The 27,167-nt window shown below is 34.1% G+C and overlaps 1 protein-coding gene across 7 annotated transcripts in view; it reads right to left on the reverse strand.

Annotated features, from left to right (window-relative positions):
• The window catches only part of LUC7L2 (LUC7 like 2, pre-mRNA splicing factor), a 52,135-nt gene that overhangs the window by 10,462 nt on the left and 14,506 nt on the right, over positions 1-27,167 (reverse strand). For all 7 annotated transcript variants that reach the window (XM_074366950.1, XM_045510994.2, XM_045510990.2 and 4 more), the window contains 5 exons: positions 26,347-26,441; positions 12,028-12,126; positions 9,168-9,278; positions 5,455-5,598; positions 1,444-1,620 (listed from right to left, as the gene is read on the reverse strand). In XM_074366950.1, the coding sequence (XP_074223051.1) occupies positions 1,444-1,620; positions 5,455-5,598; positions 9,168-9,278; positions 12,028-12,126; positions 26,347-26,441 (626 nt within the window). The remainder of the gene's footprint in view (positions 1-1,443; positions 1,621-5,454; positions 5,599-9,167; positions 9,279-12,027; positions 12,127-26,346; positions 26,442-27,167) is intronic.

Here is a 27,167-nt window from a genome sequence, read left to right on the forward strand (position 1 = left end):
GAAGTATGGGCCCATTCTTAATGAGCACTATCCTAAACTTCACCATATCTAACATCAAAAGCTTTTTAATAACAATTAAATTTGAAGTTTTGCCAAGTATAATCATTAAGCTTACAAGACTGGTTTCCAAAATCTCCCCTTCTTTTTATGTACAATTTCATATTTCTCTATGACTTCTTAGTATTTCAAAATCACTTTTATAAGACTTTTCTCCTCTTAAGGTCTTCTAAATTCTATAAAAATGAATTTTTTAAAAAAACCATCAATCATTATAAATTCCTACAAGTTTCCAAGCTCTCTGATTTCCAATATGGAAATGTCTTCTGTCAATTTCTACTTACAATCCTGATGCTGCTGCTTTTAAAGATACCGGTGAAATGCTAAACAGTTCTGTTGCTAGGTCTGTATTTGCAAAGGTTTCCAATTACCGTTTTTTTTGAGTTTTAAATTAGAGCTCAATAACCATTCACTATAGTGAAACTCAACTTGTCATTTCAAAAAACTTACCCAGGATCATCCTAGGTACTCAGAATACTGAGAAGAGCTCACGGTTAACTACAAACACGGAGATGTCCCTAAGTGATTTTGATTCCACATTATTTTAAGTATCAAACTATGGTCTTGGGTTAATTTCAGTGGTAACTACACAAAAAGTCACTATCCAATGTTTGCCATCTTTGAGCAAGTTCTCAATTCATGACAAAATACTACAGTCCCACAATTTTTTAAAAAACTAGCCACATCAGACTGTTGAAAAGTAAACTGGTCATATCCACTGACTTCTGCTTATGTTTACCTCCTTAGAAATATCCTCCCTCTTTTTTTGTTTGCTCATCTTCTCAAAAGAAATCAGCAGACGAGTAAGAGTTGTGTTGCCTTTTTCACAACAGCCTACATACTTAAGTGACAGTGACTGTCCTTTTTAAAAAAATAAATCCTTTCTGAAATGGGGGCAGAAGAAAAAATTAGAGGTACCACAAGTATGCTATTTAGTGAACTGCAAAATACTCCAAATAAATGCTGGAGCTTTTAAAAAATCTTCCTTAAAAGTAAATATTATTACATTAATGTTACTGATTTTATTAAAAAGAAAACATCATCGGAAATTTTAGGGGACTTGTATGAATTATTTTAGAACCCAGTTAGCAAGACTCCTAATTCAACATCGTATCTAACACAAAATTACTACCTTCCAGAATAAGAGAAATAGTACTTTAAAGTCTGTTTCCTAGATATCATCCATTAAACAAGATGGTATTTCTAGTTACAATCCTACACTATTCAATATTAACTATTAACAGAATCACAGTTAAGAACAGTCTTAATCACAATTAAGAATACTATACAAAAAACCCCCCAACTATACAAAAAGACAACTTACACATATCAAAAGAATGAGTGGCTAAACTGGACAAAGGGGGAGGCCTTAATTTACCAATGTACCTTTAATTCTTCAAGCTTCTCTCTTATTTCAATAAATCCCAGGTGCAGTTTACCCCCAAAATGATCAGCCAGCCGCCTGTCATTATCATGAAGCCCTAAATAGGCAGAGCAGACTTCACAGACTCGAAGTTTCTGCTGCTGGAAACTGGAAGCTGGCATAGAATTCCGATAAACTTCCTAAACGAAAGTGAGAAAAATAATGTTCACATAAACCACGTTAAAATCATACAATTAAACAAAATACACTATGTTTATACCAAAAATGTTTCTAATCAACACACAGAAAGCATGGTGATTTTGTCATGAAAATTACAGACTCCTCATTCCCCCTATTCTCTGTCCTCAGGACCTCTCTACTAGAAATGAATGATCAGAGCCTTAAATACCTTTTGCCAGGAACCACCATAACAATTCTAACATGATATGGAACACGACTTTCTGAAAAAGTTTTCTCAGTGTTCTACAACGTTTTCTATAATTCTTGTTAAAAATGCAGCAACCCCAAAACTATACATCAGTGAAAGGTCAAGGAAGCAGAATCGCCCATGATTGCAGAAAAGGAATGTATGTCTTCCATACTATTACAGCTTCCTTTCGCTGTCTTCTTCCCCACAGATCATTCCCCACCCTCTGGAACTGTGGACAGGGCATACAAAGACTTCCTATTAAAAGGAGTAGCTCTGTAAGACAAAAGATGAAAGGTGCCTTACTGAGATTAAGATGCCTCATACTCATTTTATTTATATTAAGTTCATTAATGAAATAATAAATATTAGTGGCTTTGTGTATCCACCGCACCCTGTCTTTTGTATGAAGCAGCAGCATGCCCAATCAAAAACATGACATTTCCAAGCTTCCAGGCAGCTTTCGTTAAGGAGACACATGCAGACATTACTGGATAGAATCTATAAAAAAGTTCTATAAAAGGGAGTCAGTAGATTCAGATGAAGATCATCAGTGGCTGCTATAACATGTGGATCAAAAAGCAATGGGAAATAGACACTTACAGTGTCAATACCAAGATATTAATTATAAAGGGAAACACAGTAACTTCACAGTAGGAAAACAGGCAACATTACCAGAAGTGGACAAGCTACTAACAGCCTTCTGACAGGATTTAACATCACTTCAGTGGTATTCCTCTCAAATATCTAACCAGGAAGAAGTATTAGACAAACCCAAAGTGAAGGACATTTTACAGGATAACTGATCTATACTTTTCAAAACTGTCAAGATCACGTCAGACAAAGACTGAGGTACCAGATTAAAGGGGACTAGAGAGACATACAACTAAATGCAACACGTGATCCTGGACTGGATGTTAAACAAAAAAAATTTCCTTTCTTTTTTGAAAAAGAACATTATTAGGACAAATGGCAAAATTTGAACAGTCTTCAGATTAACTATTAGTATTGTATCAGTGTTACTTCTTGATTCAGGTAATTCTACTGTGGTTATATAATAAAATATTGTTTTTAAAAAATACACATTGAAGTATTCAGGGATAAAAAGGCATCATATCTATAGCTGATTGTTAAACAGTTCAAATACACACATACAGGAGGAGAATGATATAGCAAATGTGGTAAAATGTTAACATTTGAGGAATCTGGGTGGAGGATATAGGGAAATTTTTCATATAATGTTTTAACTTTTCTTGAAATATTTCAAAATTAAAAATTTTTAAAAAGGAAACCCCAAAGCATGACACACAAGGCAAGTCAACTCAATTTTTATGCCTTGTTATTCCTCCTCTTTCTACTTGTGCACAAAGGAAAGGCTTTAGGCTTAGTGGACACATGACTAACACAAAGAGATAAGCATAAAGACAAAGTCACATAGTAAGGATGGCTTTTTTTTTTTTTAATATGCCACAATTTTTATTGCAATGTCGCCATTTTTGTGAGGTTGGGGAGTTTGATCTCAAAAACAAAGCTAGAAGCAGGCTGTGTGCTAGATGGCATCATGAAGCTGCTGGGCCAGCCCCAGACTTTCTAAACTCAAGTTATTTATTAAATGAGAAAAATAAAACCTTTCTTTGGTTAAGTCATTAATAAGTTAAATTTTCTATTATGTACAGTTGAACACAATCCAGAATAGGCAAGTACATTTTGTAATGCACTGTCCCAAGTAGAAGTCAATGGATGATAAAACATAACAGGCTAATGATGTCAAGCTACAGGGTAATACCAGTAAAACTCCAAGTATATATATACATGAAGTTTTATGAAAACTGCAATATATGGAAGGAAAATAATGCTCGCTGGATTCATTACCCAAGAGTTTTCTGGGGAAATAAACTAGCTATAAAATATTTTGCACTTTAAAATTCATAGTATTCATTTTCTGGATTGGTATTAACTACATTTAAAGAATCATAATATTAAGACATTAAAACGATCAAGAATAGCTTCTTGATAATATCTTTCCCCAGCCCAGAACCTGTAATCTTGTGTCTTCATACTTCCAGAGTGGGTTTCTTGTAGCTAGCATATAGCTAAGTCTTGTTTAAAAAAAAAAAAAAATCCAGTCTCACAATCTCTGCTTTTTAATTGGATTGCTGAGACTATTTACATTTAATATAATTATTGGTACACTGGGTTTAGATCTACCATCCTATTTATTTTCTGTTTGTTCCCTTTCTTCTGCCTTTCTTTTGGATTAAGTATTCTTTTTAGGATTCCATTTTGTTTCTACTATTAGTTACACCTCTTTCCCCCTCCAGTGGTTTCGCTTATGAAAAAAGCTAGAGAAGCTTTTATTACTAGCAGACGAAGGAGATTTCAAAACAAGGGACATCACTAGGGACAAAGGACACTTCAAAGTAATAAAGAGTTAAATTAATCGAAAGATAATAACAATCCTAAATATATACTAACCTAATAACAGAGCTTCAAAATATATGATCAAAAACTGACAAGATGGAAAGCATAAACAAACAAATCCACAATTCTAGTTAGACACTTCAACACTCCTCTCAGTGAGTAGTAGAACAAGGAGGCAGAAAATCATTAGGATATAGAAGACTCGAACAAATCTATCAACTATCTTGACTCAATTGACATTTTATTTATAGAACACTCCATTTAACAAGGCAGAGTATCATTGTTTTTAAATGTAGATGGAACTTTCACCAAGGCAGACTTTATGCACGGACACAAAACAAGTACTGATATACTTAAGAGAACTGAAATCACACACACATTCTCTGACCACAACAGAAATAAATTAGTATCAGTAACAGAAAAATATCTGGAAAACCTCCAAATATAGAAAAACTAAACACATGCCTAAATAACCCACAGGTCAAAAAAAAAAAAAAAAAATCACAAGCAATATTAGTAAATATTTAGAAATGAATGAAAATAAAAACACATATGAAAATCTGTGAGAAGCAGCTACAGTCATGCTTAGAAGAAAACTTACAGCATTTAATGGTCTAAAATCAATGATCTAAGCTTCTGCCTTAAGAGGCTAGAGAATAACAAATCAAACCCAAGTGTGATACAGTTAGGCTCAATGGAGATTATGGCAAAAGGGGAGAGTACAATCTCATCTGAAGGCATTCAATTTTCTAATAAACACTGGCGGAGGGGGACAAAATGTAACTTTGTCTGCAGGTACCAGATTTTGACCTGTACGTGGAGAAAGAACGAGAGGGAGTTCCCAGGGTGTTAGCAGACTATGCTAAGGTGGGAAGACAAGGGAGAACACTGCAGCTGCGTGGGGATGGAGTAGGGATGGCATCGCAGTGACCACGTGTATGAAGACTGCACTGGGTCTACTTACATGTGTGACTGCTGTGTATGACTTGCTTAGTTTACTTCATTTACCGTTATAAATTTCAACAGATCAATGACTCTAAATTCCAAAAAATCCCACTAATTTTGATATACAACCCATCAGTATGACACAGACTAATATTTTAAATTGGTTTAAATAGTAATAACTTTTCAATAATTTCCAGTCAAATATGCATTCTTTAGGAATATAGCTGCTAAAGTAAGTTACCTCTGCTTCTCTTTTTTTTGCCCGTGCCTTCTCTACTTCATCCATTACTTTCTGGGATTCCTCCACATTCCCTTCAGCTCCTAGCTGTTCCACCTTAGCCAACAATTTACCAATTTCTTCATTTAACTCATGAACACGTTCTGCCTAGAAAGAAACAGAAAAGATCATGAATAAAAAGCAGAATGTACCAAAGTTTAAAAAATTTCATAAATGCTAGAAAAGACAGTTATCTAAGGCAATATGAGTGTAAATAATGCTTTCTGAGCACATCGTTAAGTGAACCGGTGGGACATAGGATGTTGAGTCTGCCTGCCTTTACTTCAGTAAGGTCAAGGATATAACTGATCTCAATATAACTATTACTCTTCAACCTCTGCTTTGACAGTGTATTCCAAGTATAAAATACATTTTCTTCCACAATCTGGCACTCTGTACCTTTCCAAACCATCTCTTTCTGTTCTCCGACTCTGCAACAAATCTACAGTTATAGTTTCCCAAACTTACCCTGTTTTCTGCCTCTGTGACTTTGCACACACTGCTCCCTCTTCCTGGGATGTCATCCGTTACCTCCCTTACCTGCCTCATGTATGTCTATCCATTCAGTAAGATCCAACTGAAGAGTCTATTCTGTGAAGCATTCTTGAACAATCACCACATCTGACCCTCACTTAAGACACTTAAGCAGAGAGAGCCACCCCTCCTTTGTGCCACCTTTGTATTTTTATGACAGTTATTTTATATGTATCACACCACTTTAAAGACTTCCCATTCTTGTATTTCCAATGTCCAAGAAATAGCATAGGCTCAAATATGAGTAAAAGGAATGAACTGGTGGATACCCTTCAAAGCAAATAGATAGCTTTAGAGTCCCTCTAGCTTACTGTCAATTACTAGCTGTGGAACTGTAACCAGATTACATGACCTGAATCTACTTCCTCATCTGAGAAGTAGGGGTAATACCTATCTCATGAAGTTGTGAGAGTGAGAAAATACACCTTGTACATGCACTGTGCAGCACACGACTGATTTTCAGTAGTCTAACATGGCACCCCTTCTCCCTCAGTCCATGTCTTTCCATTGGGACTAATTCTTGCCTTAGGATTTGATGTCTCCTCACCACCATCACCCTGGGAATCTAGTTCATTCCTGTTTTAATGACACATTAACATATACTGTCTTTTTTTTTTTTTTGGTATTTATATTATATTTTTATTGATGTATAGTCAGTTTACCATGTTGTATCCATTTCTGGTGTACTACACAGTCTTTATTTTGGCTACAAAATAAGTATTCAGCCTGTGTAGCCAATTATATTAGCAAAGAAGGTTTTAATTTGATCTGGACATCCAGTCCCGACAAAGTAGTGTGCCAATAATCTTTACTTCTTAAATTGTCTTCAATCTGAGGTAAATTTGTCCCTCAAATAAATTCCCAACTCTATTATCATTATCCTAACTCTTTAATAAAATTCTTCTACTACTACCACAGACTGACTGCATTAATGCTCAAAGCTCTTCACCCTTTCTATATCCATGCCCTTTGCTACGTAACTGAGAACCATATGCACTGACTGAACTTGGCCATGTAATTGGCTTGGCTTTGGTTAATAGGACGGTAGCAAGTATGACATATGGAAAGGCTTAAAAAGTGCTTGCATGGCTGGGCTTGATGCTTCAGCACCTCTGATACCACCATGAGAACCTGGCCAGGCTAGCCTTCTGGGCACAGTTCAGCAGCCTCCAGCTGACTGGAAGATATGTACATGAGTCCAGCTGAAACAGGAATAACTACCTAGTCAAGCTTAGCCTAAATCACTGACTACAGACTCATGGGCTAAATAAATATTTTAAATTTGAGGAAGCCTATTAAACAGCACTCTTGTAGTTATGGATAACCAATACAATGCTGTGTAAACCACGACAGCTGGGGTCTAGCCAGCACCTGTGGATCTCTTTCAACCATGAGATATGAGATCCCTTGTATGTTAGGATGCTCATCTTTATAGTCTTAAGAGAACTTTCCAAAAAAAGTTGGTTAAAAGTAACCCTCTCCTCAAACAAGGGAATTCACTTCCCTTTGTACACACATATCTGAGCACTATATTTAATGCTGTCACCTAAACTCTATTGGGTTAACTCTTCATCTCCATTCTGCATTTTCATAAAATGTGCTAGACTATATTGAATGGTATGAAATATTATGAAGTAGTAAGTTATCAAATCAATAAGTCAATGTATGGACTTTTGAATTCTGATTAGAGCAAACCAACTCTACATAGGAAAAAGAAACACATTCTGGATATTACATAATTATTGTTACTTTTAGGAATATGATTTTGTGGTTATGTTTTAAAGATGAAATGATTATGACATCTAAAATCTGCTTTTAAAATAATGAAACAGGAGGAAACTGATGGCTTTGAATCCACTGGGGTTCACTGTACTTTTTGCATTTAAATTCACAATAAAACATTTTAAAATAGTAATGAGTAAGCGGGGAGGGTATAGCTTAGTGGTAGAGTGCCTACCCAGCATGCACAAGGTCCTGGGTTCAATCCCCAGCACCTCCACTAAAAAAATAAATAACTTAATAATCACCCCCCCCAACAAAGAAGTGAGTAAAGCAGAACACTTAAAACACAACATTAAAAAAAATGAGTAATCTACTTGGAAAATGGGCATAAGACATACACAGACATTTCACTGAAGAGGTTATACAGATGGCAAATAAGTATGTGAAAAAAATGTTCAGCATCATTAGTCATTAGAGAAATGCAAATTGAAACTGCAATGAGATATCACCATGCACCTTGCAGAATGATTAAAATGAAACATAGTGACACTATCAAATGTTGGCATGGATGTGAAACTGGATCACTGACTGACCACTGCTGGCAGGAATATAAAAGTGGTATAGCCACTCTCTGGAAAAGTTTGGCACTTGCTTTCAAAACTAAAAATAGACTTTCTAAGTGACCCAGCAACTGCATTCTTGGGCATTTACCCCAGAGAAATAAAAATTTATGTCCATACAAAAATCAGTACACAAATGTTTATTGCAGCTTTACTGGTATTAGCTAATAACAGAAATGGTCTTCAATGTGTAGATGGTTTAACTGTGGTATATCCATACAATGAAATACTACTTAGAAATAAAAAGGAATGAATTATTGATACAATTTGTACAATCTCAAGAAAGTTGTGCTGAGTGAAAAAAGCCAATCTCAAAAAGGATACATACTGCATGATTCCATTTATATAATATTCAATGAAATAACATGATTATAGAGATGAAAAACAGATTAGTGGCAGCCAGGGGCTTGGAAAAAGGGGGAACTGGTGTGGCTATAAAGGCGTAACATGAAGGAGTACTGTGGTGATGCTACACAGTTAGGTAACTAAATTACAGTGGTAGTTACCCAAGTTACACGTGTGATAAAACTGCATAGAGCCACACACACACACACACACGCATAACTGGTGAAATCTGAATGAAATGTAAGGATTAGTCCAATATCAATTTCTTGGCTTTAATACTGTACTAAGGTTGTCTAAGAAGTTAACATAAGGGAGGCTAGAGTTAAAGTACATAAAATTTCCCTATATGTGTCTTTGCAACCTCCTATGAATGTAATTATTTCAAAATAAAAAGTTAAAATAGAAGTAGTGAAGTAAAACTATTCTTTGTACTAATGAAATGATTAAAAATCTTACCTTTGCTGCCACTTCAGCACTAATCTCTTCTTGAGTTTCTGCTAACCTTTTCTTAGCCACTTCTGTTCTTCGATCACAGTCTGCAATGAATGACTGCAGATGATCCATAGCCTACAAAGTTTGATTAAATGACAATTACTGCAGGAAAAATCAACTTTATTAAAAAAAATCTTTACTCAAAAATTATGCTTATGAGTAAAAAAGATAACAAAAGTAGGTTCAATGATAAATTGACTCATTATTCATAATCTATCAAACTGACAATAAACAAATAATAAACACAAACATATATATAATTCCCAGGAATGGTAAGGAAACTGCCACTCTCATACTCTGCTGAAGGAAGCACAAACCAGCATAACCTTAATAAAAAGACAACATGGTAACTTATTGAAAGCCTTAAAACTGTCCCCAAACTTAGTAACTTTACTCCTAGAAATCTATTAGGAAAGTAATCATAGGTGTATGAAAGAATATTCAAAGCTATCCTTCACATTGTTATCTTTAATGGTGAAAAGTTGTAAATAGCCTAAATATCCAAGTAACACATAGAAAATTTGATCTGCAGCTATTTTAAAGAAGGTGTTAGTACAACACTTAAGGACATGATTCATTTGTACATAAAAAGTTAGACTGTTATATGTAATAAAACCCCAATTTATAAAATAAAGCATAGAAAAAAATGGAAGAGCATACGTAAAATGTTAATTATTTCTAAATATACAGATAACTTTTAATTGTTTTACTGTTTTTCAAATTTTTTAAAGAAAATGTCATAATCAGGGAAACTTGCCCTTTTCTCAAAACGAGAATTTCAGTAGTATCTACATTGCAAAAATCCAGTTCAATATTTATATAAATGATATTTATCAGGCATATATTAATACATCTGTAATAATAGTTCATTTAAAAGTAAACTTCTACGATTTATTCCCAAACTAAGCAACTTAGACTTTTATATTTTAATTAAAGCTAATTTAAAACACAAATGTTTAATGGTAGAGTGCCTGCCGAGCATACATGAGGTCCTGGGTTCAATCCTCAGTACCTCCATTAAAAAGATAAACTTTAAAAACCTAATTACCTCCCCCACAAAATAAAACAAACAAAAAAATTATTAAAAAATTATTTTAAAAAATCACAAATGTTTTAAAATGTAACTTTATTCAACATGTATCAAATTCTAAAAATGGTTGGTTAACCCGTGAGTTTCATGAAAGTGCAAAGTAAAAGCTTTTATCTGTAATGGCAAAGAAATAGCTATTTAACTCTTTTATAATTTAAATTTTATCTTTAAACATCACAACAGAAATCTATTGAAATTTCCTTTTGGGAAAAGATGAACTAATTCAATAAATAGTATTGGGTCAACTAAGTAGTCATCTGGAAAAAGAAAGAGAGATCCTTAGACCAGAATAAATTTAAGTTGAATCACATATTTAAATGTGTAAAACGAAGCCACAGAAATACCAGAAGAAACCATGGGAGAGAACTTTGATCACATCAGAAAAGGGAAAGCCTTTTGAATTAATCCAACAGATTTTTAAAAGATTAATACACAAGACAACTATAAAAATATTTTGCAAGGCTCACAACTACCAAAAGAGAAACAGAAAAAAAATTGCAACGTATTAGCTGAGAAAAGGGACTAATTTTCATAATATGTAGAGTCAGTACAAATCAATTAGAAAAATACTGACATCCAAGATTGGCAAATAGCAAATGTACACTGACACTTATATTCCACATTTCATCTATCAAAGCTGCAAAGAAATCTTGACAACAAACTATGTGGCATATGGGAAACAGATCATTTCATACATACTAGTGGGAATATAAATTCATAATTCTCATTGGAAGCAACCTGGCAAAATTGCTCTTTGACTGAGTTATTCTATTTGTAGAAACTTACTTCGTCGACACTCAATATATAAAAACAAAGCATTATTATACCATGACAGAAAAAGACTGAAAACAACATGAAGACCCATATGCCTACATCTAGGTGGTGATGAATTTCTACTGTATTTTATGCTCAGTATATATTAAATCACAACCCAATTACTTCAGGGTCTTTCCCCAAATGCTCCAGTGCCATGTTAAACTCTGTTTACATGGATAACTGCATTTGCATTAGCAGAAATTCTTGGAAGTTCAGGGAAGTAGGTGGGGGGAGGGGTCTATTTACCACTTTACCTCCCAAACCAAATAAAGTGTCTATTATCTTATTGAAAAAAACTCATCATAAGATTTGTGCTCATTAGTATGTTTTATCTAATGCTGACTGGTATGTCTTCTATAAATAAAGTTTCCTTATTTCCATACGAACAATTCTCATGTTTGTATAAACAATATAAAGTCAAGAGTTTGAGCCCTTTAGATACATAAGTGGTATCTTCTATTTCCTCTAATCTCTCTTCTACTAGTTTTACGTAAAAAACAACATTGCCCTTAATATTCTCCCCCTCTATATATGTATTTACAAATATAAAAATAAATATTAATGTAAAAATCCAGTAGATTATTAAAGGGCTTTATATACACTAGAAATGAGTTGTTTACATTTGCTTACATTGGTATTTCCTTAAGCACCCACTAACTTATTGGGAAGAATATGCTTAATTTTCAGAAGAACACATGAATTACATGACTCTCACACATTTTCTTAAAATATTCATTTTAAGATTTTTAAAAAAAATACTGTTGGTCAAGAAAGCACATAATCTTACTTAATTTAGTATTACCCTTCATATAACCACAAAAAAGATCATCTGCTAACAGCCTTTTCTCATTATGAGACATTAATCCATATTCAAAATGTTTTACAGATAATCGAACCCATTAAAGCAAAATCACATACATCAAGTTCAAAGAAAAAATCCTGTTCTTTGGATGCAATTTCATAATCTGCTCTTAAAGCCAGGTCATGAACTTTCAGACATTCTCCAAGATCCATTCTCTGGGGGGGGAAAAAAACATATTATTAAAACAGAAAATACATTTTTCAAAAACTCATTAACAGCCATAGTTCTCTTTAAAATAAGTCATTCAGATGATTCTTTATTTCTGGACTTTCAAATTACAAAATTTTGTAGACAAGTATAAAACCTGGTGCCAGAAAAAACGCGCATGAATTCTGTCTACTAACAGATGGGAACCATGACCACCTTTGCACTAAAGAACAAATGGACAAAGAAAAAGACTGTCAGAATCTGAAAAAAGCTTCCAGCTTCTATCTCAAAACATGTTTCACTTGGCCCTTTAATACAGAAAAGATAAAGTTAACAGTTAATTTAAAATAAAACTAAGAATGTGTAAATCACACTACTGACTTATACAGTTAGTATTCTCTGAACATTCTAATTTTCAAATAAAGCTGAAGTCCTTAAACAAGACTGGTAATCCTATATGGATTCCAGACAAGACTCCAAATGAACTAGCAGAGATAATTTATTAAAACCCAATATGATGTCACAGAAATAAGTGTCTAACCCCACTTATGATAAGCATGTGTCAGGGAAATACAATAAATACATAGTAGGTATTCATTTCAATAAGGAATGTGGTAGGATCCTTCTACTTGGAATTCCAATCAGATATTATTTATCCAACTAGAGGCTTTTCTCCTGAGACAAAAATTTCTAAAACTCTGTCCATTTTTACATGTATCTGGGCAACTGATGAGATCTTTCACAAAATCCATTTGGAAGCATACTGAATACAAAAAAATGGGCTAGATGTAAAGTTAATTACAGATGTGATTAAAAGTGATCAAAGTAAAGCAGAGATTTTCCAATTGGAGGCATGCTAGCCCATCACGGGAATGTCTCAATCTCTGAAGGCTGGTGAAAGGAAATACAGTAATTCAAAAAAGTATCATAAACATTCCTTTTGTTTTTGTTACACAAACTATACATAAAATAAAACTACAAAACACTGCAGCAGTAAAGTCAGCTGATAACTGAGTATCTAACTTGTGCCAGGCACCATACTAGGGACATGGCACTAACTGGCAAAGAAATGGTCTCTGACCTTATGGAGCTGACACTCTAGAAGAGGGGGAACAAATAATAAAGCAAAATTGTGTCTCTGAACAAAGTGATCTAATAAAATAGTAAGGCTTCCATTACTATGGGAGGCTACTTGGGATGAAGCAGTCAGAGAAGATCCTTCTGAAGAGGGTATGTTTAAACCGAATCTAAAAAGTGAGAAGCAGCACACTAATCTTGGGAAAAGTCAAGAAAAAAGTGCTCTGGTTTTACAGAAGATTTAGAAAGCAGATCTTTAAAAAAAAAAAAAAAAAAAAGTCAGCATTACTCAATCAGAGGGAAGTTTCTAGCAGCAAGGAAGAGGACTAGCTTATCTATAGCACATAGATCTGGGCCTTAGCTTTGTATATACTATCTAGAAATGACTTTGCCTATTTAACGTCTTTGCTAACCACTAAGACATGTATAACAAAGGACATGACCATCAGTTCTATACAATATCCCAAGCTAAAAAGGATAGTGAATTCACTGGATTAAGGTTCAAAAATATTGACAGAGTAGTAAAAATTTAATGTAAAGAAATAAATGTGAAGTCCTATAATTACATTTAGAAAGTGAAATTTACAAATTAACTAGGTATGAGTAAAAAAATCAAACAAATTGAAAAACTAGTCAAGGGTAAGGGTTACAGTGTGGAATGACTGAGATCAATTTATGTGATGTAAAACTAACTTACAGAATACAGTATGAGCAAAATGGTTAAAACTTATTGAAAGCCGGTTTCAAAAGCAAACCCCTCTCCAAACAAAAAAACCCCCACATTCTGAGTGCTAACACATTTCAAAAGGATATGAATAAATTAGACAAAATGTCTCGAAACAAAACTATACAAAAAAGCTAGAGAACAGATGTAATTAGCTGGAGAAGAATCAAGATGTGAAGTCATCAATCAACTGAAGAACTTTTTAATATGAAGCAGAAATAGATTTTATTATAGCCCCAAAGAACTCCAGTGAGTCAGAATTCAGCCCTTTCAATATAAGAAAATACTTTCTAATGATCAGCTTTCCACAGATGGAATAAGCTTCCTCAGGAGTGAGTGAGTGTCTAGATAACTGAGAGTTTCAAATACAGTTTAAACAACCATTTTTCCAGAGTACTGAGGAAACAATTTGACCATCAGGTAGCTTTTATTCTTTTTTCTGAGATTTTATGACTATCTAAAAAAAAAAAAAGTTTCTCAGTAAAACTGTATTACCTCAGTTCTTAATTACATAAAGTAACCAATGGGCAAATATAAATACACAAATGTTCTCCAAGGTATCTTCTGGGAAACAATAAGGTATATACATCACCATTATAAAATTCCTCATCACACTGATGGTCTGAAGTGCCACTGTGTTGCTGAGGATGTTGAGATTTTTCCAGGTAGGCCCCACTGCTTACTCTCACTCATTAGTCTATGGATTAACAAACCAAGGAGTTTTCCAGTGATAAGAAACAGCACAACTGAAACTTTCAATAAACATGTGGAAATTTAAAGCTGCTTATTAAGCAACATTTATTAAGAAAAAGCTGTAGAAAAATATTTACTACTCTTTAAAAGAAAACATGCAGGAAAACAAGATAGAAATGAAAGAAATTAACGGCAAAAGAATGTTGTTACCTCCTTTACCATATAAGCCAGTCGATTTCTTAATATTTTAACATTAATCACTCCAACAGTCCTATTAGCATGTGTTTCCACAGCTGTGGTTTTTCATGCTATGCTTATTTCATAAAATGTTAAGACGTCATAGTTGGAAATGCCTTTCATTCAGTGCAGTTTTCAATCTGAACCTGGGAAGCTTTTAAATAATATTGATGGAAGCTTCTGTAAATAGGCCCAAACCCTACCCTCCAAAAACTGAACTGTAAAAGCTCCCAGAAGTTTTTAATGTACACTGTTGTGAACCACCCACTGATCTAGTTTTATTCCCATTCCACAGAGGAACTGAAGCCCAGAAAGACTGATTTCTTCAGGGTACTTACTAGAAAATCTGTTTAGACTAGTCTTAACACCCGTCCCACTTTATCATGCTAGTTTTGATTATTTCAGTACTAACTTATCTTTTAACATTTTTAGTTGGCAGTCATCCCCCATAACATCTAAAAAAGCTCTGCACACAGCAGATACTCGAAGCAGCTGTCTACTGCCTTTCTTTCAGTTATCTCCCTTATTTTTATCCTCAAACCTTGCCTGTGTTTAAACCTAAACATCTCGTCCACCCATACTATTCTTTGGCAGGAATTCCAGGCTTTCCCCTACTCTATCTTTAAATTTACACCACACAACCAACCAAAAGAAGAAAATCAACTATGTGGGTCAAGAACAAAATGAACACCAAAAAAGACCCAATTATATCACTGTAGTGGGGGTGGAGTTCTGGTGAGAAGAGCTGGGGGAATACATGGCTTGAGGCAGATTTGTAGAAGGAGAATTGTGAGCTCCACAAGGACAAGGATTTCTTTGTTTTATCTACTATGTACCTGTGCCTGTATATAAGTATACAGGAGTGCTTAATAAATTTTGTTTAATGACCCAAACCAGGAAAAGAGGGCACAGAAGAACATCTGGCATGGAGGCCCCGGGCTTAACAAGCAAGGATGGTCAAGATGCACCCCAAGACAAAACTGGGCTGAGCTCTGGAGGGGGACGTTTTAGCCTCTCCTTGGATTATCTCCTTTGCTTGAACTCTTTTCCTTCGTAAGTGTTTTGAACTATCCTTCTGTCTTTCCTCTTCTTCAGAAGGTAGACTAACTTGGGCTTTCACTGCTCTGGGCTATCAGCTCCTGCAGCATTACAGTCTTGCACAGTTCACCAACGTAGATTTGGGGGCCAAAGACATAGGAGGAAGACCCCACCCCCACCCCCGCCACCACAGCCACAGTGCTTATTGCTAGCAGGACAGTAGGTGTGGCAAGGCAGATTTTCAGAATTCTTGACACTAGTCATCTATTTTCCTGTCCATAACATCATGACTAAGCACTTATTCTGGCATCGGGTCATGCACAGGAGGAGTATTTAAAATAAAAAATAAACAGCCCAAAATAAACCAATTACCTGTCACTGTAAAAGTGAGTGAAGGGAAAGTATGCTCATACTAATGCTCTCTGTCACCCTAGTCATCTAGTTAAAAAGCTACCAGAGGGAACCACACCATGACCAAGCACGAACCAACCCTCAAAAGCCAAATCAAACCTGACTTCATCACTGATGGTGCAATAGTGCTTTGAACACTAAGCACACAGATATTTGCTGCTGCTGCTTCTCCTTTGAAATAACTGAGCTTCAAACTGAACAAAGTAAAATGTATGGTTATTTAACTTAAAGAAACTATTTGTGATGAAAGCCACTAGGAAGAGTTTTAAATTTTTAAATTTAACAAGTAATTTACTTCACAATTAAATTCTTTCTATAAATTTTAATTTAAGATACCTAAATTCTTAGACTGAAAATGGAAAAAAATGCTTATTTTTAATTGGATAAACTCAGTTCTACATTTTGTCCTCTCCATCCTAAATCCAGTTCCTCCGTGAAGTCTTGACCAAATAACTGTATCTGATCTTGGCAACAGAATTCTTTTATAATCTCACAGCATTTTATACTGTTTTACCCATTTAACAAATGTACATACAAGGATTTCACTGCCACACTGTACACCCAAAACAAAAACTACTAACATATTAATAGTCACTGGATAAATAATTTAGGGAACAGTCATATTGTGAAATATTACACAGGCATTTAAAAAATGTAGACAACTAATATGGAAACTTCTTCAAAACAAGCGAGAAAAACTTAAATACACCATTTGTTAAAACAGACACGCAGGTATGCACACAAACTTGAAAATGCACAGAAAGGAGGGTAAAAGATGTACATTCAATTGTTAACAGGGTTTAGTTCTGGGAATGAAGATGATGAACTATGGGAAATATTCATGTTTTGTGCTTTTTCCTCTTATATTTGAAGATAATATTGCCTAAGTAATAAAGTAAGACAGACTGAACACTGACCAACTCAGAAAATAGCCCTTTACCTCTTATTACCTATTTAACTCAGAAATTCACTTAATGTCTCGGAACCTCTCATTTCTCAAGTACTTCATGGATTAAATTACAGACTGACTAGATTGTGGAAGATTGTGGATATGAGTCAACACATGCACAATCTACCCTGAAGGCAGAGAACAATGCTCCACTACTTGGACAGAAATACATGACAAAATCTGTTTTAGAAGCATTAACATCACACTACTGGATGCACTGACATTCTTGCCAGACAGCAAGGAATGTAAGAATAGATAGCAATACTGGTAAAGTACTAAAAGGAATATATACCAGCTGGAGAAAAAGTGAAACAAAACCATGACAGCGGGGCAGAGAACACAGGAAATACAAACCCCTAGCCCAGCGTTTGAACTGTTCCGTATACTATCCCCATGCCAATGTTATTCTCCAAAATACAAATCACCTACACTTTGATCTTCATTTCTTACATCTTCACCTTCTTCCTCCTCACATTTGTAACATCTTTTTGTCATCCATTGTCAATGCCTGCTTCAAGATCCAGCTCAAGAACAAGAGAAAATCTACTATATTATTGAAAAAGCCTTGAAATAACAAAATGTGGATATAAATTTCAGTTATGCAACTACTGTCTTACAATAAAACTTAAGGTTTTTCTTTCCTAATTCCAGTCCTGACACTCAAAACTAACAAGCCAAACATGAGTGGTGGGTGAAGAGGAATGGGGCATACTGTGCATGCAGAAAGTAGTTCCTGCTTTTCTATCACTTCCCAACTTTTAACTGCTCATTGTCACTTGTGGAATGTCCTACCCTCCAGATCACTTTTTCCTGAGTGGATAAAGATAAATAAAGCTCTTCTTTACCTTTTATTTTTGAAGAATATAGCAGGAAATACCTTCTTATCCATTTCTCATCCTAGATACGCAAAGACATCTAGACAAAACTAAAACAAAAGGCCTTGCCCCATAAAGACTATGCTATCTAACTGAGGGAAGAAAGGACATATATAAACAAGACAAAACAAGTACATATTCAGCAGTATGGACAGCAGGTGATACACTAGGGTTCAGCGCAATTGTGTATGGTAAGTCAGGCAGGATTTAAATTTGTATAGAAAGGGTATTCCAGGAAGAGAAAAGGAGACAGGCAAAAATAAGAAGCATGCTGGGTAAGGAAAGTAGTGAGACAATAATGAATATTTCAATCTGGTCAAAACAAATGGACCAAACTGATTTATTCATTCATTCATTAAAGGGAGAGAGAGACTAGGCTAAGGATTTTAAATTTTTAACCATATGTATAACAGGGAAACACCAAGTTTCTGTGTGGAGGCAATTTCACTCAAGAATGACTGGCTTCTTTTCTTTACATTTAGATCTCTCCAAATGTCATTTCATCAAAAGTTTTTTCCAATCACTCTGTTAGAGTAGCCCCTTGCCCCTGTCTCAGACCTAACCATGAATTTCTGTCATAGCACTTAAATCATTCCTGAAATCACGTTATTTCTTCTCATATTTGGTTTTGAAAGAACATTAGGATGTAAGCTCCCATTACTAAAACAGAAACCCCTGTCCACTTCTGTATTCCCAGCACTGTGCACAGCACAAGGTCCTCAATAAGTATTTGTCAAGTGACTAGATGAATGAATGCTGATGTTAGCAATCAGCAGCACTCCCAGAGACATGAAAACATAAATCACTTCCTGAAAGGGAATTTTTTGTTAACTTTTACTGTGAATTCTCTTTACTTTTTCCACTTAGCCCTCATTAATCTGATACCTCTTCCTTGCCATTTTCTATTTCTTCCTCTACTTAATTCCAATATTACCTAAATTGCACTAAATACTATTATAATAAAGCCAAATGTGGGGGGAACACACAAAAATCTATCTGATTATAGCTTACATTATCCAAGTACACCAATATATGTCTATATTTTTTTGACCCTGTAGACCAAAAAAGTCTAAGGGATAATATGTATTCAAGATATTTTATTCAATACAGGTCAGAATAAAACACCAAATGCTATTAAAAGTTTCCTTAATGAGTAACTATCATCAAATTAGAAAAGATTATACTAAGCCATTTGGTCTTAACACCTGCACATCAAGATAGAACTCATCATATTACAAAAGAAATTTCCTGTGATAATACATGAATTTGCTTGATGTTTGTGGTTAATCAACCACCTATACAATAAAAATATTTATTTCAAGTTTTAGTTTATTACCATGTGTTTGCTCTGTGTTCATTGTCCACATCTTTCAAATGATTCATTTATAACTCCATCCTCACTTTTTCAATGAATAAACTCAGAGAATATACTAGTTTCTTCAGACTTGTTAAAATGCAGTTTATAAACCTGCATTATCTCTAAAAAAAGATCTAAAGAGTTCAGGGAATGCTAAGAGGATGATTCCTGGTTCACAGGTGATAAGCATTTAACAAATGTGACAGTGAAATACGCTGACCAAGCACCAGGCTATGAAAAACAATCTGTTTCAACAATGACTTCCAGACCTCATTCTGTTTTGCTTGGGAATAACCAGTCTTTGCTACTTTAAAGTGTTTCAAGATTTGCTTCAAAAAACAAACAAAAGGATAGAGAGGATGTAATTAATTATACATGAAACAAGTGGAAAGTACATGCTGAAGTTGGCGTACGGGTAAATGAAGTTCATTACACAAGTCTCCATTTTTATTTATAGTTGAAATTTTCTATTAAAGAAGTTTAAAAAGATCTTTCTGCAAATTGATTCAATAATATTATAGAATAAAAAAAATCAATTTGTATTTGACATACAAGGACTGGACATTAGCACAACAATTCATCATATTTACATGCATGTACACTTATATTTAACCATTTCACCAAGTCATAGACAAATAAAATATCTGACCAACCTCAACTAGTAACAGACTAAACTAGAACAAGATTCTCTAGGTCACATTAGTCTTTGGGTCACCTTAAAAAAAAATCACTTCCATAAGCCTGAAGTATATTAAGTTATTTTTAAGTATATAAAACGAATGCATGATTATTCAGAATAACAGAAAAAGGTTATTTCCCAAGGGCATAAGTACCCCAAGTTGAATAGCTCAGGGTATTCATGTGCCAATTTGCCAACAATGCTCCAAATTATATTCAGGATTGGGTTTTTAAAGTTTAACCATAAAGCTCTAACTATTCACTGGGAAGCTTTTAGTGTGCCTCTGTTCTCCTATACACCAAGTGTGTTTTTGATTTAGGCATTCTCTAGAATGGCTTGTTAAAGGAATGCATATTTTTATAAGAAACTGAGAATAAAATACAAACAGCAAATCTGACATAATACACTTCAAAAGCCAGATCTGGTAAAATTTGGGTTATCTGACATCTGGCAAATTGAGAAGCTCTAGAAATTGGCTGTCATTGAAATAAAAAAAAAAAATCCAAGCCAATAATCTGGGCTAATGTTAAAACATTTGTTTAAAAATGCCTAGGTAGTGGGGAAAGGAGAATAGCTCAGTGGTAGAGCGCATGCTTAGCATGCACTTAGTCCTGGGTTCAATCCCCAGTACCTCCATTAGAAATAGTAAATTTTTAAAAAATGCCTAAGTAGCCCAAAACATACCCTTTCTGGATGTGAGATTATGGGTTTAAAGTATCTAAAGTATCTACAGACTAACTTTTTCACATCTGCATGTGAAACCACTTTTGTCATGTTTTGATAAGTAACTCAAAATCAAGATACTCTCCAGCACCTTATTTCTTAAAAGGTAACACTTTCCCCACAGTCATTAATTTCTGAAACTCAAAGTTAGTTTTTGAAACATTTATTTCGCATGGATCAAATTTTAACACAATGGAGGGACACTGTTCTAGATGCTGAGGACAATGTCCCTGCCCTCACTATGAAAGTTACATTTAGTGAGTGGTTGAGAAAATTTTGTACAGATTTAGTTCTTATCACTTATTCTGCTTCTCTAAACTTTCATGGCTCTTTTGAATATAAACTATCAAAGAGACTTTAAAGTTCAGGTTTGTATGTATCCAAGGAGGTGATTTTAACCAGGCCTTAAAAGAGAGAAGCAATAAAGGAGTTTCAATTAATAAAAACTGCATTTTGGATAAAACACAGAACCTATTGGGACCACCATAAAACAACTAAGTCAGAATTTCATTTCAAAAAGGCAGATAAAAATTTTACTTTATCCTTGTCCCCAAGTATTTCTCAAGATCAGCTCTTCTTAAATTCTATTTCTGAGCAGCAGAATTTCTTTTTAAGAATGGCCTGTCCCCAGGTTCTCAGTGCATGAGATGTCTCTAAGGACATTTCAGAAATATCTGAAAGTCACTGCACTAGGTCACTGTGTTATCTAAAAAACTAACAACACAACAAAAAACAGTTAAAAAAGCATTCAGGTGTAAGTAACTCAAAGATTCCTGGGTGGTAAAATATACTGTGATTCTTGTGAGACATCTGACAAAAACAATTTCTGAGCCTTAATTTTTCCATATATATAAAATGATGATCTTATGCTAGAAGACATGATGGCCTGTCAACACTAAAATTACACTACGATAAAGACTATAATAAAATTAGTAGTGGCCATTTCTGAATTTAGGATAGACACATTATGAGAATATACATTTACATCTCTGCAGAGCTTAATTTCAAGCTTATGTAACCATGTGCTTTAGATTTAATGCCATCTTTAAATTATTACTATCACATACCTTTTCCCCAGATCACTAGGAACTAGATGGAAAGTGTTTTTTAATGCACTTCAATACTTATCTTCCCCCAGGAAATATATATGACAGAAATAATATACGTATGTATGTCTGTGTGTGTGTGTGTGTGCGCGCGCGCGGGCACACACTCTGGGGAGTGGGCACGTTGACAACTCTGCTTAGGCTTTTTTTTTTTCATGGTAGCATTTATTCCTTTTCAACAAAAGCTGTACCTAACGTTGATGAATTCTCAATCCACATTATGTCAACAAGAATATCTTGGTGTCCTTGACCATGACTCAGGAAATGATTATTTGAGGTTATTAAAATCAATGTTTGATTTATTAAAGTTACAAATTTAAAAAGTTGTTTCTTCCTAAGCTTTTAACTTCACTATAACTCAAACTATTAATCTGTAAATCTGAAAAAATTTAATAATTACTTTTAAGAGGTTTTTGATTACTATTTAGTCTCATTTATAATTTTAGTTAAATATTTCAATTGTCTGGTCGGCAAAACTTCCCAAGTATCCACATAACTCCTGAATCTAGAAAATTAAGTATGTCCATATATTTATATTGAATCTCAGGTTATTTTAAAAGTTAAAATGCTTTTTATAACCTTAACTTTGTCTTATGCCTTTCAGCTTAAAACTGCAAACATAAATCAACGAAACTTTTTATACTGGAATCATAAGAATCATTTGTAAAATATTAAACATGCCAAACTTCTTAAAGCAGTAAAACATAAAACAGTAAAATAAATCAATGACAAACAGCTTATTCCCTAATCTACCATGAAAATGTTAACATTGTAATTTTGGTTTGCTTCATCATCTAAAGATGTATTTTTTTTTAAATTGATACACAGTTGATTGACAATGTTGTGTTAGTTTCAGGTAAACAGCAAACTGATTCAGTTATATATACATATATATTTATTCTTTTTCAGATTCTTTTTCATTACAGGTTACTATAAGATACTGAGCATAGTTTCCTGTGCTATACAGTAGGCCCTTGTTGATTACCTATTTTATATATAATAGTGTGTATATGAAAACCCCAACCAAGCGTAGGCTTTTTGTTTTGCCTAAATCTGAAAGGGGATGCTGTCTATTGTCTGCATGGTGAATACAAGATGGAAAAAACTAAATGTACCAAAGGAGGAAAAGAGCGGGACTAAAACAAAAAATTCTCAATGACTAGGAAAATAATCCAAGCCTTTGAAATACAGTAATTTCCTAATTATAGAAATATTCATGCTTCTTATAAGAATCATAATTCAAAGATATATATACACATACATACAATTATCTCGATTCTCTGTTCTACATTTTACCTCCCCTAATTGATTTATTAGCTTAAGTTAGTTATACCAGAATACCAGACTAATGAAAGGTAAAATGTTACAGAGGCAATTTTATCAAATTGAATTCCAAAAATATTCCATACTCATTGTAAGTTATGAGTATATTTTTAGAAATAATACTTTTCATCTCCAAGTGCTTGATATAAAGTTTAACCTCTTTATAATTAAAAAAAAAAAGCCAGAGAATATATTTCTGTGTATTCTTCTGCTAAATAATCTAGATGATGAGTCATATTCTGCTGGAAGCGGCAGCCCTGAGGAACAAGGTCTGGAAAATTAAAGGGCAACCTTTAGTTATATGACGAAGAAAAAGCATTATAAAATCAACAATTCAGTTCTTTTCATCCTTGATCTCACACACACAAAAAGCACCTTCAACATAAAGAGGTGTGAACTATTAGATTCTGCACCAGAAAAGCATTTGTTTTACAGAGACTGGTGCTAAACAAGTCAGAGTTCTGTAATTACAAACTACTTGTACATACGATAAACTGTTAGTCTTTTTTAGTAATAAGGGTCATAAGAAAATCACACTATGGTTAAAAAAAAGAAAAAGAAAAAAGAAAATCACACTATGGATGACTTCAAGTTCTCAAGGATTCCACTCTGTGACATTCCTAAATTCTGAAGGAGGTTCACATTTAACCCCGTTCTTACGTACGACAGTCTCCCACCTACCTGGCTGACAAAAATGAGGTATTTCTCATCCACGGTTTCCCTAGCAAGTGCCTTTAGAAAGGCTTTCCTTAATTGTTTTTCATGTAATTCAAGACATTATCAATTTTAAGCCTCATCATTAAATTCTATACCTTAAGAATGTTACAAATTAAAATAGTATTTTTCTATCACTAATTTTAGGATGTGTATTTCAGAGATGTTAAGATCTGTAAAAATGTGCTTCTTATAAATCCACTAGCAAGAATTTTACAAGGAGAGTCCAAAACCAACCACTTATCCTTTTTATTTAACATGATGAAGATTAAGTATCACCTAAAGAGTAGAAAACATGGTGAATAAAACTACAGCTCAGAAAATTGGAGTTTAGTTCCAGTTTTGCTTTTTTTTATTATTATTATTTTTAAAAGTCTTTATTTCATTTGTTTTTGAAGATATTTTAACTTGATATAAAATTCTAGGTTGACAACTTTTTTTGTTTTTGTTTATTTTGGCGGGGAGGGGATTAGGTTTATTTATTTATGTTTAGAGGAGGTACTGGGGATTGAACCCAGGACCTCATGCATGCTAAGCATTCACTCTACCACTTGAGCTATAACCTCCCCTCCGGTTTTGCTTTAAATCAACAGAAGTGAATGATTTTGAGTAAGTCACTTAAATACAGTAATATCACTATGGCTAACTCTGGAACATACAGCCAAGAGAATCATTTTAGAAATAAATGAGCATTAACTGCATTGTGTGCATATAAAATATAAAAGCACAATTGTGATGTCAGACTTTTTTTTTTAACTATTAATGCCAAACCTGAAGAATATAATAATATGTCGAAGTCCTGCTATGATTGGTTTTAAAGTATTGAAAAATTAAAAATTTAAATTCTGCCACTTATTAACTAATCTTGTTCTCAAAATTTATTTGAAGTGATAATTTAGCCATTAAATAAAATATCTTTAACTGTGAAATTTAACAGTAAATGTGTAGAATCAAAGTATACTACAAATAATTACGTATTTTATAGATTTAAATCATACAACACCATAGAAAATACTTTAAGTACAGAAACTCTGAAGAATAGATGTGAGGGTTAATTACCTGTCATAGTCCTAGGCTGCCTCTCTTGCTCCCTGATCTTCAGAGACGGCCTGCACTCTGTCTATGAAGTGTGTATCTACTTTTACCTTAACCTGAGCACCCAAGCCCTACATCGCACGGCCTTTCGCGTTCTGAAACAGCCTATGCCCTATGCAGTATGTATCTCTCTAAATGAACCTACCTTTACTTAAAAAAAAAAATTACCTGTCATAGTCCTAAATCATGTGCTCAGAAACTAGATTTCTTGCCTTGTAATATTAAACTCTAAAAAAATGCAGGTATTATATATTTTTTAAATGTTGGCTCTTTTATTCCTTTTAATATAATACAGTTTCAACAGCCTTTCCTACTGGAGAAAGACAGAGGAGTTTCCCATTGTAAATGCCTTGATATCTATTTATTTGGGGTATTTAACTCTTCCTATCAAGAAGAAACCACCTATCGAGACATCTTTAACTAAGGGAACTCACTGCATCTGCAAATAGAAGTTCTAAATCTTTTCTTCATTTCAATCATTTCTGACAAATGACAAAGTCAGCTATATGTTTAGGCCCTACCAGCCCTCCTCTGCCATCCCTGTGAAAGAAAGCTCTTGCAGTGAGTAATCATTTCAATTAAATCCAAAAGTCAGGGAATCAAATCCTTTGTCCCATTTAAATAGGCCCATCATCTTGTGATTTATCTACAAAATTAAAGTGATCATACTCTAAGATTAATCAACATCACTACATGTAGAATCTAAATAAGTGAGCTTTACATTAGGAGTAAGCAAAATAAATGAACTTTAACTGACAACACTACTCACAAATTAAACTGTGAATTTAAGTATTTACCAATATATTTTCCCCACAATGATTTCTATAATATAAAGGTGCACAAATCTCAATAAAAATGCATACTGTTTGGGATAATAGTCTACTCTGCTCAAAAGTAAACAATTTAAAAAATCATTCAAATTATTTCTGAGCTAAAAGTGCAACCACTGTATAACTGCCTCTATGTTCCAAATAAGAAGTGCTTTTTAAAAACTTGCTCTGAAGAATGGAAAAAATTACAAAGTAAAACACAACAATTATTTTTGTGAGAAATCCCATTATTGCAGACCTAAATTATCAATCTAAATATAAGGGATGCAAATTAGTCTGCTAACAAGTGTTTAAAAACATCACTGCCTAATAATCTGACAAGAAATTAAGTCTTTATCAAACAGTTCATTTTTGTAGTATGCCAATAATCAAACAATTGATTTAATAAAATACGTACAGTTCCAGACAGGACATCATGGGGGCAACAGTTGAGAAGGTGACTCTTGCACACTCTGTCATCACTGAATTTTATTCGCTGACGAGTAGTGTCTCCTGTAATATAGGAAAGTTAATAACATTCACGGTTAGACAACTAGAAAATATTTATCTTCTGAGAGCCCTACTAACACTAGCTTTTTATGTGTGGCTATACACACAGATTTATAAATCAGCTCAAGAAGGATTAGTTTTTTATATATCCTACAGAAAAACTATTTTAGACAACATGCAGTTGCAGGATGTGTACTGCACATGTAATTCAAATAGTCAAAGTGGGAAAGCAATGCATTCTGTTAAACAGAGTACTTCAGAAAAGCATAGGATTTAGAGTAGGAATGGACCTTAAAGATTATTGAGTCCAACTCCTTCATCCTGCAGACGAGGAAACTGAGGCCCCGAGAGGTTAAGCGACTTGCAGCAGACCCACTAGGAGAGTTTCTATTGGTATACAACGTTCCCTACTTGACACTAAACATTGATTTATTTTGTAACTATTTACATTAATTGAAAAACATAAAAAGTAATCTTGCAAACATTGCATACACACTGCGAATTCCCCACTGAACCCCAGACGCCATTTCTTCCACTATTTTGTTCCAGCTGAAGTGTCTCCCTTTTGCTGCTGGGAGGAGTTAGAGAGGGTAGAATAACGTGTTTAAGAGCGTACAAACCTGGAAGAAGGACTTACACACCAGTCAGACAAAGGCACAATGCCTAAATGCAACGTTAACTTTAATGACTCCGAAGGTCCCACACCTCCAAGTTTTATGTAGTCTGTGC

The sequence above is a fragment of the Camelus bactrianus genome, chromosome 7 (assembly GCF_048773025.1).
Source record: "Camelus bactrianus isolate YW-2024 breed Bactrian camel chromosome 7, ASM4877302v1, whole genome shotgun sequence".
In the NCBI taxonomy this organism is placed as follows: Eukaryota; Metazoa; Chordata; class Mammalia; order Artiodactyla; family Camelidae; genus Camelus; species Camelus bactrianus.